Source organism: Boleophthalmus pectinirostris, unplaced genomic scaffold (genome assembly GCF_026225935.1).
Source record: "Boleophthalmus pectinirostris isolate CB_2022bp ecotype Guang Dong unplaced genomic scaffold, ASM2622593v1 HiC_scaffold_18, whole genome shotgun sequence".
Classification (NCBI taxonomy): domain Eukaryota; kingdom Metazoa; phylum Chordata; class Actinopteri; order Gobiiformes; family Gobiidae; genus Boleophthalmus; species Boleophthalmus pectinirostris.
The window spans coordinates 224,326-238,197 of NW_026571133.1; the positions used below are offsets into that span (position 1 = coordinate 224,326).

The 13,872-nt window shown below is 41.0% G+C and overlaps 1 protein-coding gene across 1 annotated transcript in view; it reads right to left on the reverse strand.

Moving 5' to 3' along the window:
- osbpl8 (oxysterol binding protein-like 8) overlaps window positions 1–13,872 on the reverse strand; it is a 246,558-nt gene that overhangs the window by 39,052 nt on the left and 193,634 nt on the right. The window contains 4 exon segments of the mRNA XM_055153241.1: window positions 3,109–3,312; window positions 5,141–5,242; window positions 9,124–9,204; window positions 12,971–13,044. Coding sequence (XP_055009216.1) covers window positions 3,109–3,312; window positions 5,141–5,242; window positions 9,124–9,204; window positions 12,971–13,044 — 461 coding nt within the window.

The following is a 13,872-nucleotide window of genomic DNA, read 5'->3' on the forward strand; positions in this document are numbered from 1 at the left end:
AAACCGGGACTAGAACAAAACCAGGACTAAACCGGGACTAGAACAAAACCAGGACTAAACAAGGACTAAATCAGGACCAAACCCATACTAGAGCTGGGACAAAACCAGGACTAAACCAAGACTAGAACAAAACCAGGACTCAACAAGGACTAAATCAGGACTAAACAAACCAGGACTAGATTTTAGAACCAAACCAGGACTCAACCCATACTAGAGCTAGAACCAAACCAGGACTAGAACAAAACCAGGACTAAACCAGGACTAGAACAAAACCAGGACAAAACCAGGACTAAACCAGGACTAGAGTTAGATTTGTTTGTTTTGTTTACCTTGAACGCGTGTGTGTTTGTTTTGTTTACCTTGAAACGTGTGTGTGTTAGTTTTGTTTACCTTGAACGTGTGTGTTTGTTTTGTTTACCTTGAACGCGTGTGTGTTTGTTTTGTTTACCTTGAACGTGTGTGTTTGTTTTGTTTACCTTGAACGTGTGTGTGTTTGTTTTGTTTACCTTGAACGCGTGTGTGTTTGTTTTGTTTACCTTGAACGTGTGTGTTTGTTTTGTTTACCTTGAACGTGTGTGTGTGTTTGTTTTGTTTACCTTGAACGTGTGTGTGTTTGTTTTGTTTACCTTGAACGTGTGTGTGTTTGTTTTGTTTACCTTGAACGTGTGTGTTTGTTTTGTTTACCTTGAACGTGTGTGTGTTTGTTTTGTTTACTTGAACGTGTGTGTGTTGTTTTGTTTACCTTGAACGTGTGTGTTTGTTTTGTTTACCTTGAACGTGTGTGTGTTTGTTTTTGTTTACCTTGAACGTGTGTGTTTGTTTTTTGTTTACCTTGAACGCGTGTGTGTGTTTGTTTTGTTTACCTTGAACGTGTGCTTGTTTGTTTTGTTTACCTTGAACGTGTGTGTGTTTGTTTTGTTTACCTTGAACAGTGTGTGTGTTTGTTTTGTTTACCTTGAACGTGTGTGTTTGTTTTGTTTACCTTGAACGTGTGTGTGTTTGTTTTGTTTACCTTGAACGTGTGTGTGTTTGTTTTGTTTACCTTGAACGCGTGTGTGTTTGTTTTGTTTACCTTGAACGTGTGTGTTTGTTTTGTTTACCTTGAACGTGTGTGTGTTTGTTTTGTTTACCTTGAACGCGTGTGTGTTTGTTTTGTTTACCTTGAACGTGTGTGTTTGTTTTTGTTTTACCTTGAACGTGTGTGTGTTTGTTTTGTTTACCTTGAACGTGTGTGTGTTGTTTTGTTTACCTTGAACGTGTGTGTGTTTGTTTTGTTTACCTTGAACGTGTGTGTTTGTTTTGTTTACCTTGAACGTGTGTGTGTTAGTTTTGTTTACCTTGAACGTGTGTGTGTTTGTTTTGTTTACCTTGAACGTGTGTGTTTGTTTTGTTTACCTTGAACGTGTGTGTGTTGTTTTTGTTTTTTACCTTGAACGTGTGTGTGTTGTTTTTGTTTACTTGAACGTGTGTGTGTGTTGTTTTGTTTACCTTGAACGTGTGTGTTAGTTTTGTTTACCTTGAACGTGTGTGTGTTTATTTTGTTTACCTTGAACGCGTGTGTGTTAGTTTTGTTTACCTTGAACGCGTGTGTGTTTTGTTTTGTTTACCTTGAACGTGTGTGTGTTAGTTTTGTTTACCTTGAACGCGTGTGTGTTTGTTTTGTTTACCTTGAACGCGTGTGTGTTAGTTTTGTTTACCTTGAACGTGTGTGTGTGTTGTTTTGTTTACCTTGAACGTGTGTGTGTTTGTTTTGTTTTACCTTGAACGCGTGTGTGTTTGTTTTGTTTACTTGAACGTGTGTGTGTGTTAGTTTTGTTTACCTTGAACGTGTGTGTGTTTGTTTTGTTTACCTTGAACGTGTGTGTTTGTTTTGTTTACCTTGAACGTGTGTGTTTTGTTTTGTTTACCTTGAACGCGTGTGTGTTAGTTTTGTTTACCTTGAACGCGTGTGTGTTAGTTTTGTTTACCTTGAACGTGTGTGTGTTTGTTTTGTTTACCTTGAACGTGTGTGTGTTTGTTTTGTTTACCTTGAACGTGTGTGTTTGTTTTGTTTACCTTGAACGCGTGTGTTAGTTTTTTGTTTACCTTGAACGCGTGTGTGTTAGTTTTGTTTACCTTGAACGTGTGTATGTTTGTTTTGTTTACCTTGAACGTGTGTGTGTTAGTTTTGTTTACCTTGAACGTGGTGTGTGTTTGTTTTGTTTACCTTGAACGCGTGTGTGTTTGTTTTGTTTACCTTGAACGCGTGTGTGTTTGTTTTGTTTACCTTGAACGTGTGTGTGTTTGTTTTGTTTACCTTGAACGTGTGTGTTTGTTTTGTTTACCTTGAACGTGTGTGTGTTTGTTTTGTTTACCTTGAACGTGTGCGTGTTGTTTGTTTACCTTGAACGCGTGTGTTAGTTTTGTTTACCTTGAACGCGTGTGTGTGTTGTTTTGTTTACCTTGAACGTGTGTGTTTGTTTTGTTTACTTGAACGTGTGTGTGTTTGTTTTTGTTTACCTTGAACGTGTGCGTGTTAGTTTTGTTTACCTTGAACGCGTGTGTTGTTTTGTTTACCTTGAACGTGTGTGTGTTTGTTTTGTTTACCTTGAACGCGTGTGTGTGTTTGTTTTGTTTACCTTGAACGTGTGTGTGTTTGTTTTGTTTACCTTGAACGTGTGTGTTTGTTTTGTTTACTTGAACGTGTGTGTGTTAGTTTTGTTTACCTTGAACCGTGTGTGTGTTAGTTTTGTTTACCTTGAACGTGTGTGTGTTTGTTTTGTTTACCTTGAACGCGTGTGTGTTTGTTTTGTTTACCTTGAACGCGTGTGTGTTTGTTTTGTTTACCTTGAACGCGTGTGTGTGTTTGTTTTGTTTACCTTGAACGTGTGCGTGTGTGTTTGTTTTGTTTACCTTGAACGTGTGCGTGTTAGTTTTGTTTACCTTGAACCCGTGTGTGTTAGTTTTGTTTACCTTGAACGTGTGCGTGTGTGTGTTTGTTTTACCTTGAACGCGTGTGTGTTTGTTTTGTTTACCTTGAACGCGTGTGTGTTTGTTTTGTTTACCTTGAACGCGTGTGTGTTAGTTTTGTTTACCTTGAACGTGTGCGTGTGTGTTAGTTTGTCTCACCTTGACGGCCCAGATGCTCTGCTCGAGCGGGTGGAACAGTTTGAAGCAGAAGCCGTCCTTCTTGGAGGGTCTCTCGATGAGCTCGCAGGCGTTCAGCAGCACGGTGCCCACCCACTGCCCGTTCTTGTGGGTCTTGTAGATGAGCAGGACGCCCGGCTTCAGCACGCACCACAGCTTCGTCCAGCTCTTCAGCGTTCCCCGGATCTACACACCAGACCGAGCGTCAACATGAACATGACTGAGAAAAATAATCCAACTTTACCAAATCTGACACAACAATGCTAATTAATGCCACTCTTCTTATTAAGGATTTGCGTGTGACGTGGCAGTCATGTGATTTAATGTTTTGGCGGCCGTACTGGAGGGCAAGACTGGGATTATTCAGTTTATTTCAATACAATCATTGCGAATTTAAACATTGCAAACAACATAAAACTGTCTGAAATCACCAGCTCGTTAGATCAACCGTCATTAGAAAAGTATAAAGCTAAAGTCGTCCTCCTGGGTTGTGAAATAAATCCCGATCTAGTTCCGATGGACGCTTTGTTTGTTTAATCAACGCTCGCTCTGTGCACAATCCTTTAGTATCCAGATATATACAACGACTTAATTAATTTGACACTGTACTGCACCAACCAAGAACTGAAAAGCTACAAGGGGTTAGAAGCTTATAAATATTTTGTAGCAGGATGTGTGAGATCTTTGTTGATCATGAAACATCACATCTGTTCCTTGTAACAGTCGGGGGAAGTAGAATGGGGATCAAAATCAGAGCCGGAGTGTCCCGGGACGGTGGAAATATTGGGCCGTGGTGGGGGGGATTCACTGAACATTCTCTTTATTCCAGCTCGATCTCGGGAATTGTTGACAACATTAAATATATCACTCTTCGCTGATTGGCTGGTGCTCGAACTTGCACTTCCGGGGTTCTTGCAAACCATCTAGTGTATTCTGATTCCTGATCTAGTCGCTGGAGAGAAACTAAACGGTGGCACTAGGTGGCGCCAGCCTGGCTAGACTCTCTCTGCCCGGGAAAACGTTCCTCCCACGCATCTCGTGAAGCAGGATGTCTACAAAGTGCGACAGGGTGACGGCCGCTGAGCCCCGTGGGGTGCGGAGCTCTGCACCGGTCCTTTCGCCTGCAGTCACCCGACGGTCTACACGGTAGAGATGCGCGGATGGTCTACTTTTTCATCCGCAACTGCATCGCAAAACTCATCATCCGCCCGCTATCCATTTGCAACCACAGTTTTTGACCAGTTTTCAAAACCGCACCCGCCCGCCATCCGCTCGGTCTCCTCCCATTTGCTCCGAGTTCAGAATTTTTTATTTGAGTAGTGAAACCGCCACCCGCTCGAATTTAATTAAAATATTATTTTTCGTCACGTCATCCGCCCGACTGCGGATGTAACCACCATCCGCGCATCTCTACTACACGGGCGCACCTCCTGACACTCGGAACCCTAACGAAGCCCACAGTCGGGGGGTAGACTGACCAGGGTTCCCCCAAATACAATAAATGGGCCAGAAACAAAGGAGGTCCCTCTGAGGGGCACACAATGTTACTTGATCTGTGGGAAACACTGGGTTTGTCGTATGTAACATGAACTGGTGCAGTACAGGAGAGTTTACATTGGAACACTGGAAAAGAATTTCTAAAAGTCTGTACGTCTGCTTTTTTTAACATGTTACTGATGAATGTCTGTACAAACATGAGCCTCTTGTCGAACTGCACATAGTCTCTGTAAATAGTGCGAGTTTGTTTTATTTTTATATATAATGCTATAATCTGACATGAACACACACCCCAAATACACTTCGGGTGAAAGTTCTGAAAAGTCCATTTTGCGAAACAGATTTGTTTTAAATAACCCACCTTTAAACATCCTTAGATATCCTCTCAATTATTTCATTAGAGCAATTTTCCCCTCCAATAAAATCATAAAACTTCAGGCCTTATTTCCCTGTCTTATTGTCATGATTATTTTATTAATTTCCTATTAAATACAGTCTGGATGTAAATAAACTGAACCTTGAGCCAGTCGGCCATGACGATCACAGACGGGTCGGTGATGGTGCTGAGCAGCTCTTTAGTCGCCCTCTTCTTCTCCTCTCTGTAGTTCTTCTTCTGCACCTGAAACAGCACAAACATACTGTTAAATAAAATAAAAAAACTGTATACATTTATTCTCTTGCAGTAGTTTTTATTTTTTTGCTCCCAGTAGTGTAAATTTTAACACATTTCACTGTAATAACTCACTTCAACTATACTTATATATTTGCACTGTTAGTTTTGCACTGGCCTCGTTCACACACACACCAAAATGTCTTTCTGTTTTTCTGTTGCACTGGATTATAAAACCCATTAAGCGAAACAAACGGAGGACAAACTGGGACAGAGACTGGGACAGTGCAGAAAAATATATATCGGTATCAAATATCAATTAATGAATTAATCATTGTATTTATATAGCACCTTTCAAGACCCCCAAAGCACTTTACAGTTCATTATTCATTCACTGACAGAAGCGAGGCTGCCAACCTGCGCCGTCGGTCCCTCCAACCACCACCAACACTCACACACACACCACTTTCATACTAGGCAATGTGGGCGAAGTGTCTTGCCTAAGGACACAACGGCAGTTTTTGCCACTGGCTCCTCCTGTGATTCCTGGAATTCCCAGTGTCTCCATCCAAGTCCTGACCAGACCCAGACCTGCTGAACTTCTGAGATCTGACGGGATCAGGCTTTGACAAACTGGTATGTCCACAAATATCGACCAATATAGAAAAACTCGGTCGATATTGTCCGTCCATAATTATTAGTCAGTGAGTGTGTTTAGATGCACATCAGTGTCCCGGGTATGATGGGGTTTTTTGAGTATCCTGCTTTCATCATGGTGCATGTAAACGCAGTATCCCGGTTTCAGTATCTCGAATAAGGCAGTATCCTGGTCATGAGAAACAGGGATACTGTAGCTTGTATATTCCGATAGTAACCGGGATACTGTGGCATGTAATATGCAGTATCCTGAATACTGCGACATAAAGTTGAGTTCACATGTGTCCAGTGTTTTCATCACAACAGTAGGGACATAAACGGTACCTACGCCGCCATGACACCGGGCACGATATGTCATTGACTTCAGCAGCATCGGAGAAACATGGGCAGGTTTTGTTGTGTATTTGGTTGTTCTAGACGCTCTGAAAGGGATAAAATGATTCGTTTCTTCACTGTTCCTCTGGGAATGACTCAACAGGAGCTCAAACAAGGGAATTATAAAAAAAAAAAAAAAGGGAATTATGGCTAGAGAACATAAACCACGAAGAGATTTCCTATGGTACCATCAAGACACACTCACGTCACTTTCATCAAGGTATTTGCTATTTAAATTGTTTTCATAGTTTATTTAATGAGAGAAGCACATTTACTGAACTAAAATGTAAAAAGAAAACATTTGCAGTGTGAGTGGCAGTAGAAACTGTATCTTCCAGCGCACATATAAACATGTCACTCGTCGTAGGATCCATGTTTTCTTTATTGTCTTGTTTATCCACAACTATGTCTTCTAGAATTAATCTCTTTTTGCGAGCGGATCTTTCTAACGTTCGCGAGGATCTTTTCATGGTCGATTCTTTCGAGGTTCGGCTCACAGACTCTTCGACTCGTGCGTCATGTTGATCATAGCGTTCGTTGAATCGTAAACTAGTGCAGGTTTTCCTGGATAAATTAATGACATTTTAGTTCAGTAAATGTGCTTCTTTCATTAAATAAACTATGAAACAATTTAAATAGCAAATACCTTGATGAAACTTCGGGTGTCTTGATGGTAACATAGGAAATCTCTTCGCGGTTTATGTTTTCTAGCCATAATCCACGTCTTTTTTTTCGATAATTCCCTTGTTTGATCCTGATGAGTAATTTCCAGAGGAATAATGAAGAAACGAATCGTTTTATCTCTTTCAGAGCGTCTAGAACAACCAAATACACAACAAAACCTGCCCATGTTTCTCTGATGCTGCTGAAGTCAATGCCATAGTGTGCCCGGTGTCATGGCGGCGTAGTTACCGTTGCTATAGGGACACGTGACGGTGCAAAGCTTCTATATTATCAAACGGGCTCTGTAGTGGTTGTGGTTTATATGTTGTAAAGTTGGGTTTATTTATGCAGAAGATTTTAATTAAGAATCTGCTGTTTGGAAACGTTCGGTTTGATCCGTACAGTGGATCATCGCTCCTTAGCGCTGTTATTTTTATTTTTCCTGGTTTATTCAATTTAATTAGTTCATTTTTGCGCTTGATTATGTCAAGAAACCGGGATGATACTCCATTTGATCATGTTCGGGGGGATATGAGTGTCCCGGTTTCTCAGCGCACATGTAAACTGCAGATCCCGAATACTGACATAACCGGGATATGGATAATAACTGTGATACTGATGTGCATTTAAACACACTCATTACTTTATGTTGCAGCATCCTGAAGCAAATTCCTATTAAGCGTTCAGTGACATCGGCAGTAAAAGTTTCTCTGATTGAAAAGCAGATAAACATGCCGCTGGTGTTTAATTATAAAGAATTTAAAGGTCTGATAAACACTGAAATGCACTAACGTTGTTGCTGTTTTGATGATATCTTCCTCTGTCTGGTGATTTTAAAGCAGATTGTTGATGTCGTGTTTGTTTGTTATTCTCAGCGACGGTCGCCCTGATGATTTATTGTTGTTTTTGTAAATTTGGACACGCAACCTTTTCGAGACGGATCAGCCACAAAGCTGAACGTGTGTCTCACTCACGCAGAGACACTTTAATGATTCAGTCAGACGTGAAAACAACAGCAGCACGTTTTATAAATGCACTTTTAAATGAATGAGCGATGGACACACAAAGCAGAAACATCTTTAACACTTTACAACAGCTCTGTTTTCATCTAATATATCAATAAACGTGTCTAGTTAAAGTTCAGTGTTGGGAAGTAACAGATTACATGTACCAGTAATCAGAGTACAAATTATAGTATAGTATAGTATATAGTACTGTATCTGTATTCAGTTACAGTTACTCTTTCAGTGAGTGGTAATTGGATTACAGTTACTTTGTTGAAATAAATGGATTACACAGAGGGATTTTCCTGTTTTCACATTTTGGGCTGTATCCCTGTTTTTTTCGGTAATTCCACTCATTGCCAGACACTAAACCAGGTCCAAACCAGGTCTAAAACCAGGTCTAAAACCAGGTCTAAAACCAGGTCTAAACAAGGTCTAAACTGGGACTAAACCAGGTCCAAACCAGATCTAAACCAGGACTAAACCAGGACTAAAACCAGGTATAAACCAGGTCTAAACCAGTAAACCAGACTAAACCAGGTCTAAACCAGGTCTAAAACCAGATCTAAACCAGGTCTAAAACCAGGTCTAAACAAGGTCTAAACTGGGACTAAACCAGGTCTAAACCAGATCTAAACCAGGACTAAAACCAGGTATAAACCAGGTCTAAAACCAGATCTAAACCAGGTCTAAAACCAGGTCTAAACAAGGTCTAAACTGGGACTAAACCAGGTCCAAACCAGATCTAAACCAGGACTAAAACCAGGTCTAAACCAGGACTAAACCAGGACTAAAACCAGGTATAAACCAGGTCCAAACCAGGTCTAAACCAGGTCTAAAACCAGGTCTAAACCAGGACTAAACCAGGTCTAAAACCAGATCTAAACCAGGACAAAAACAGGTCTAAACTAGGTCTAAAACAGGATTTAACAGGACTAAACCAGACAAAACTTCTTATGTGAAGATTTCCTCGTCTTTGCTTCTCTACAGCAAATCAAGTAATCCAAAGTATTCAGATTACATTACTCACTGTAAGTAACTTCATGGATTCCGTTACAAACTACATTTTGGTGTGTGTAATCTGTAATCTGTAGGGGATTACATTTTAAAGTAACCTTCCCAACACTGTTAAAGTTACACACTGCATCTTTAACGTCTAAATACATTTAAACAGGATTAAAAAGCACAAACCTTGAGCGATTCCTTCTTGGTGAGTTTTCCCCCGGAGGCTGACACGTCTTTGTCTGAGCCATTGTACAACTTTGTCTCAGACTGAAAAAGAAAACAGGAGATGTTCAGTTCGTCGTATTCACCGAGCAGCTGCACCGCCAACGTTTGTTAAATTAATGTCAGAAAAATGCATCGCTTGCGTTTGCATTTTTGTCACCTATTATCCGTCACTAGAAACTTTACATAATTCACAGACTCTGGAGCACAAACTGAAACTGAAACTAAATCAGATTTAAAGGAGCAGAGCGAGAAACACATGTTCAGATGATTTCATATTGTCACTTTAGATTTACTGTATTTTTTGGATATATATGAGTCGCACTTTTTTTCATGGTTTGGGTGTTTCCTGCAACTTATTCTCGGGTGCGACTTACCGTATTTTCGGGACTATTAGTCGCTCTGGATTATAACACGCACTGTCATTAAATGGTCTATTTTCGAACTTTTTTCACAAATAAACCGCACTGGACTTTAAAGGAAACACAACAGTGTGATGGGTGAGTGGTTTTGTTTGTTTGTTCGTTCACGGTGACTCTGGGCTTTGTTCAGTTGTGGCGTGTAGGGAGGGTGCTGTCTGGGACCAACGGATTGTCGGCGTGTTCGCAGTGACTCAGTTATTCAGTCGTGTCTAGAAGCGGCACATTGCACTCGCTTTTTCGGTTTGTTCCTTCGTTCTGTTCCTCGTCGGCGTGGAGTGATGAGTGTGTCTGTGGGTGTGTTTTGCCGTGCGGTCGCTGTCTGCTCCGTGTGTGTTTGTGTGTTCTGCGGGTGGTGCGGCTTTGTAGTTTACTGAAGTCGTGCTGGGACACCCGAGTGGATTCGTGTATGGGGCGCTCTGGATTGTGGGGCGCACGGTCGTTTTTTGATGCGGTTAGAGGCTTAAGAGTGCGTCTAATAGCCCGGAACATACGGTATATATTAAAATTTCAGATTACAAGCTGCAAGTTGTGAAATCTGCAGCCGAAAATGGTAATCGAGCAGCAGAAAGAAAGTTTGGAGTGAGAGAGAAACTTGTAACACCGGGAGGATGCACCATGAAACTTTCCTGAAGTCACTGGATGGATGGACAAAGCCTGGACTTCAGTGACACCGAAACCATCCTGTCGGGATTCAGAAAGACCCGAATAATTCTAACTGGAACTGATGCTGAGTCTGACGACAGCGACACAGAAGAGGAAGTGACACTCTGTTTACCTCCGGAGGTCAAGGCCGAGTTGCTCAGAAGTGACACCGAGGATGAAGAATTGAATGGATTTAGTGATTTGGAGTGAGATGGAGAGTTTGTTAAACTTGTTCTGTTCTGTTGTTTATGTTATAGTTTATCTGAAGAACTGTTCATATGTGACGTTAACAGTCTGTTGTTCTCTCTTCTATTGTTTTTACTACAACTTGACTTTCAAAATGAAATGTCGGTTCCTGGTCTCTGATTTTATAAAATATATTTCCCCTAAAAAGTGCGACTTATATATGTTTTTTTCTTCTTCATTATGCATTTTTTGGCTGGTGTGACTTATGCTCTGGAGCGACTTATAGTCCGAAAAATATGGGACTCAAAATGAGAAGAGGAAGCACAACTTTTATTCAACTAAGAGTACTGGTACTTCAATAGAAATATTACTCAAGGAGAGGTACAAGTATGTCAAGTCAGAAAACTATTGAATGTATTACCCACTCCACGTATTAGTGAAGCTTCTATTGATTTAAGCATAACATTTACACATATGTTTTTCATGCATATTTATGGAGCTGGTCGAGCCAAACAAAATATCGACCTCAGTGTGGGATTTCTGGCCGCCAGCTGATGCACTAAAAAGGACAAATACTGGTCTGATATCTCGGCCAAAGGATATATTGGTCTGTCTGTATGTGAGTATTGTATTGTATGTACTAATCAGCTGATCTTATACTTCCAAATAAGGCCCGTCCACACTAGTACATATTAAGAGTTGTTTTGGTTGTGGATGCAGTGTTCGTTCACACTAATCCGATTGAAAACGGCTCCAGAGACGGAACGATCTGGTGCCTCCAGCTCCCACAAATTCATCTGAGTACAGATCTGATCCGGCACCGTGTGGACGCCTGAAAACACTGATACTCTGATGTACGTCTAAGTAATTCACCGCCAAAACACTAAGAGGCTAGAATATATGTCCATTCATATAAACGTGTGTCTGTGTGTACGACCTGCAGACGTATAATCTCTGAAAAGTTTTACATGAACCATCTTCAACACGACAGAAACACAGAACAGACTCACCATCAGCAGAACATCCCTCTGTCACAGAAAGAACACTCATATTCCACTGAGTCGTGTCCTTTAGTCCGACAGAAACTGAACCACATCAGCGCACAAGGAAAGAGCTGTTTTTTGGAGCTCTTAGTTTATGTAAATTAGCCATGCAGTTTTAAGTTTTTTTCTGTAAAATGTTAACAAATGTGCTCAAAGCTGTGTGGATAGGGAAGACTTGTGAACACCGAAACTACATGTCTGGATGCAGATCGTTTCCGATACGGTGATACGTGGATTAGTTTCAGAGTAAATGGGGTCTAAGGCTACGTTCAGACTGGCAGGGCTTAACACTCAATTCCAATTTTTTTTTGTGAAATCCGATGTTTTTGCGAGGTCGTTCACATTTCCAGTGAAATGTGACTTGTATGTGACTCCAGTGTGAACATTAAACGGCCCAAAAGTGTCCCACATGTGACACTGGAGACACGACGACGTCAACCGCAGCGAGCGTCTCTGTGTTTACAGAAGTTGTCCAAACATGGACGCAGCATCGAGCACCTGGAGATTTTAAAGTTCCTCTCGTACCGGAGCCAGAACATGAACAACTTACTTGTTTTAAGGAGGAGATTGAGAAGGAGAAGGACGAGGTTTTTGGTCGTGGTGTTTTGTGGGGCAGCGGCAGCGACGTCCGTTGAAAGGAACATGTGGATGTGGAGACGGAGACAAGAGTGGTGAGTGGTGATGTGCTTCACTTCAGTCACACTGAGTTCATTAACAATTTTCTCTACTTCAGCGCAGAATAGTGACGTTTGTGTCTTGTTGATAACGTGTAGGTGGATGAATGCACTTTGGCCGTTCAGACTGAAGTCACATGTCAAAAGATCAGATATGTATCAGTTTCAGGAGCACATATCCAAGTGTCCTGGGTCACATTTGAAAAAATCAGATCGTGTTGTTCAGACTGACATTAAAAGATCAGATACAGGAACATAGAGGCCAAAAAATCATATTTGGGTCACTTCAGGCTGCAGTCTGAACGCAGCCTAAGTCAGGTCTTTCTGGTCAGCTGCATCAATTACATTTTTCAAAACTGTTGCTATGGCGTCAGTGGAGGAAGAGTGAGGCGGCCTGGTCTGCTTCAGCATCACATTAATATTTTAGAATTGACCAGAAGATGATCAAACTCCTGCTTAAAGCTGCACTATGGAATTTTTCGGGTTAGGGGTCCGTCACCTGCTTATTTCTATATGATTATGTCATTGCTCTGCCTGGAATGTTCCACAGTGTGACATTAAACATCTCTACTTTACATTTATTGAATTACAGGTGGTTTTACAGCTCAAAAATACTTGGAAAAACAACATTCTGACTGGACCCTCTGCCAGAAAAGTTACACGGCGCAGCTTTACCGGAGCTCAGAGCGGATCAGGGGGATGACTCATGTCTGAAGTCTGCAGCGAGGAAGAGGAGACACAGCCCCGGACGCTCCCGCCTCATTGAAATTCACATTAAAACGGAATCCGAGCACAAACACCCTGGGATTAAAGGCAGATAGAGCCTTACGTGCGGCTTGTTTACCTTGCTTTTGGAAATGGAGTGAGCGTCTTCTTTCAAAGGCAGTGGCAGCAGGTCCTCTTTCACTCTCTCGAAGCCTGAAATACAAACAAAGAAAAAGTGTACTTAATAATCTGTATGCAACACTAATACAACTTTACTTATATCACTTTTTATCTTAAAGAGGGAGTATTACACTTCTATAAGCAGTGTTGGGAAAGTTACTTTTAAAATGTAATTCCCCTACAGATTACATATTCCAGAATGTAGTTTGTAACGTAATCCATTAAATTACTTAAAGTGAGTAACGTAATCTGATTACTTTGGATTACTTGATTTGCTGTAGAGAAGCAAAGATGAGGAAATCTTCACATAAGATGTTTTGTCTGATAAAAGAAAATAAAAAGCCCAGACTTTACTGAACCGTATTAAAAATATTATTGATAGAAGAGGAGGAGACACGTCCACCCAGCATGGTTTAGTCCTGGTTTAGTCCTGTTTAATCCTGGTTTAGTCCTGTTTTAGTCCTGTTTTAGTCCTGGTTTAGTCCTGTTTAGTCCTGTTTTAGTCCTGTTTTAGTCCTGTTTTAGTCTGGTTTAGTCCTGTTTAAATCCTGTTTTAGTCCTGTTTTAGTCTGTTTAGTCCTGGTTTTAGTCCTGGTTTAGTCTGGTTTATCCTGTTAAATCCTGTTTTAGTCCTGTTTTAGTCCTGTTTTTAGTCCTGGTTTAGTCCTGTTTAAAGTCCTGTTTTAGTCCTGTTTTAGTCCTGTTTTAGTCCTGGTTTAGTCCTGTTTAGTCTGTTTTAGTCCTGTTTTAGTCCTGTTTTTAGTCCTGGTTTAGTCCTGGTTTAGTCCTGGTTTAGTCCTGTTTAGTTTAGACCTGCTTTTAGTCCTGTTTTAGTCTTGTTTTAGTCCTGGTTTAGTCCTG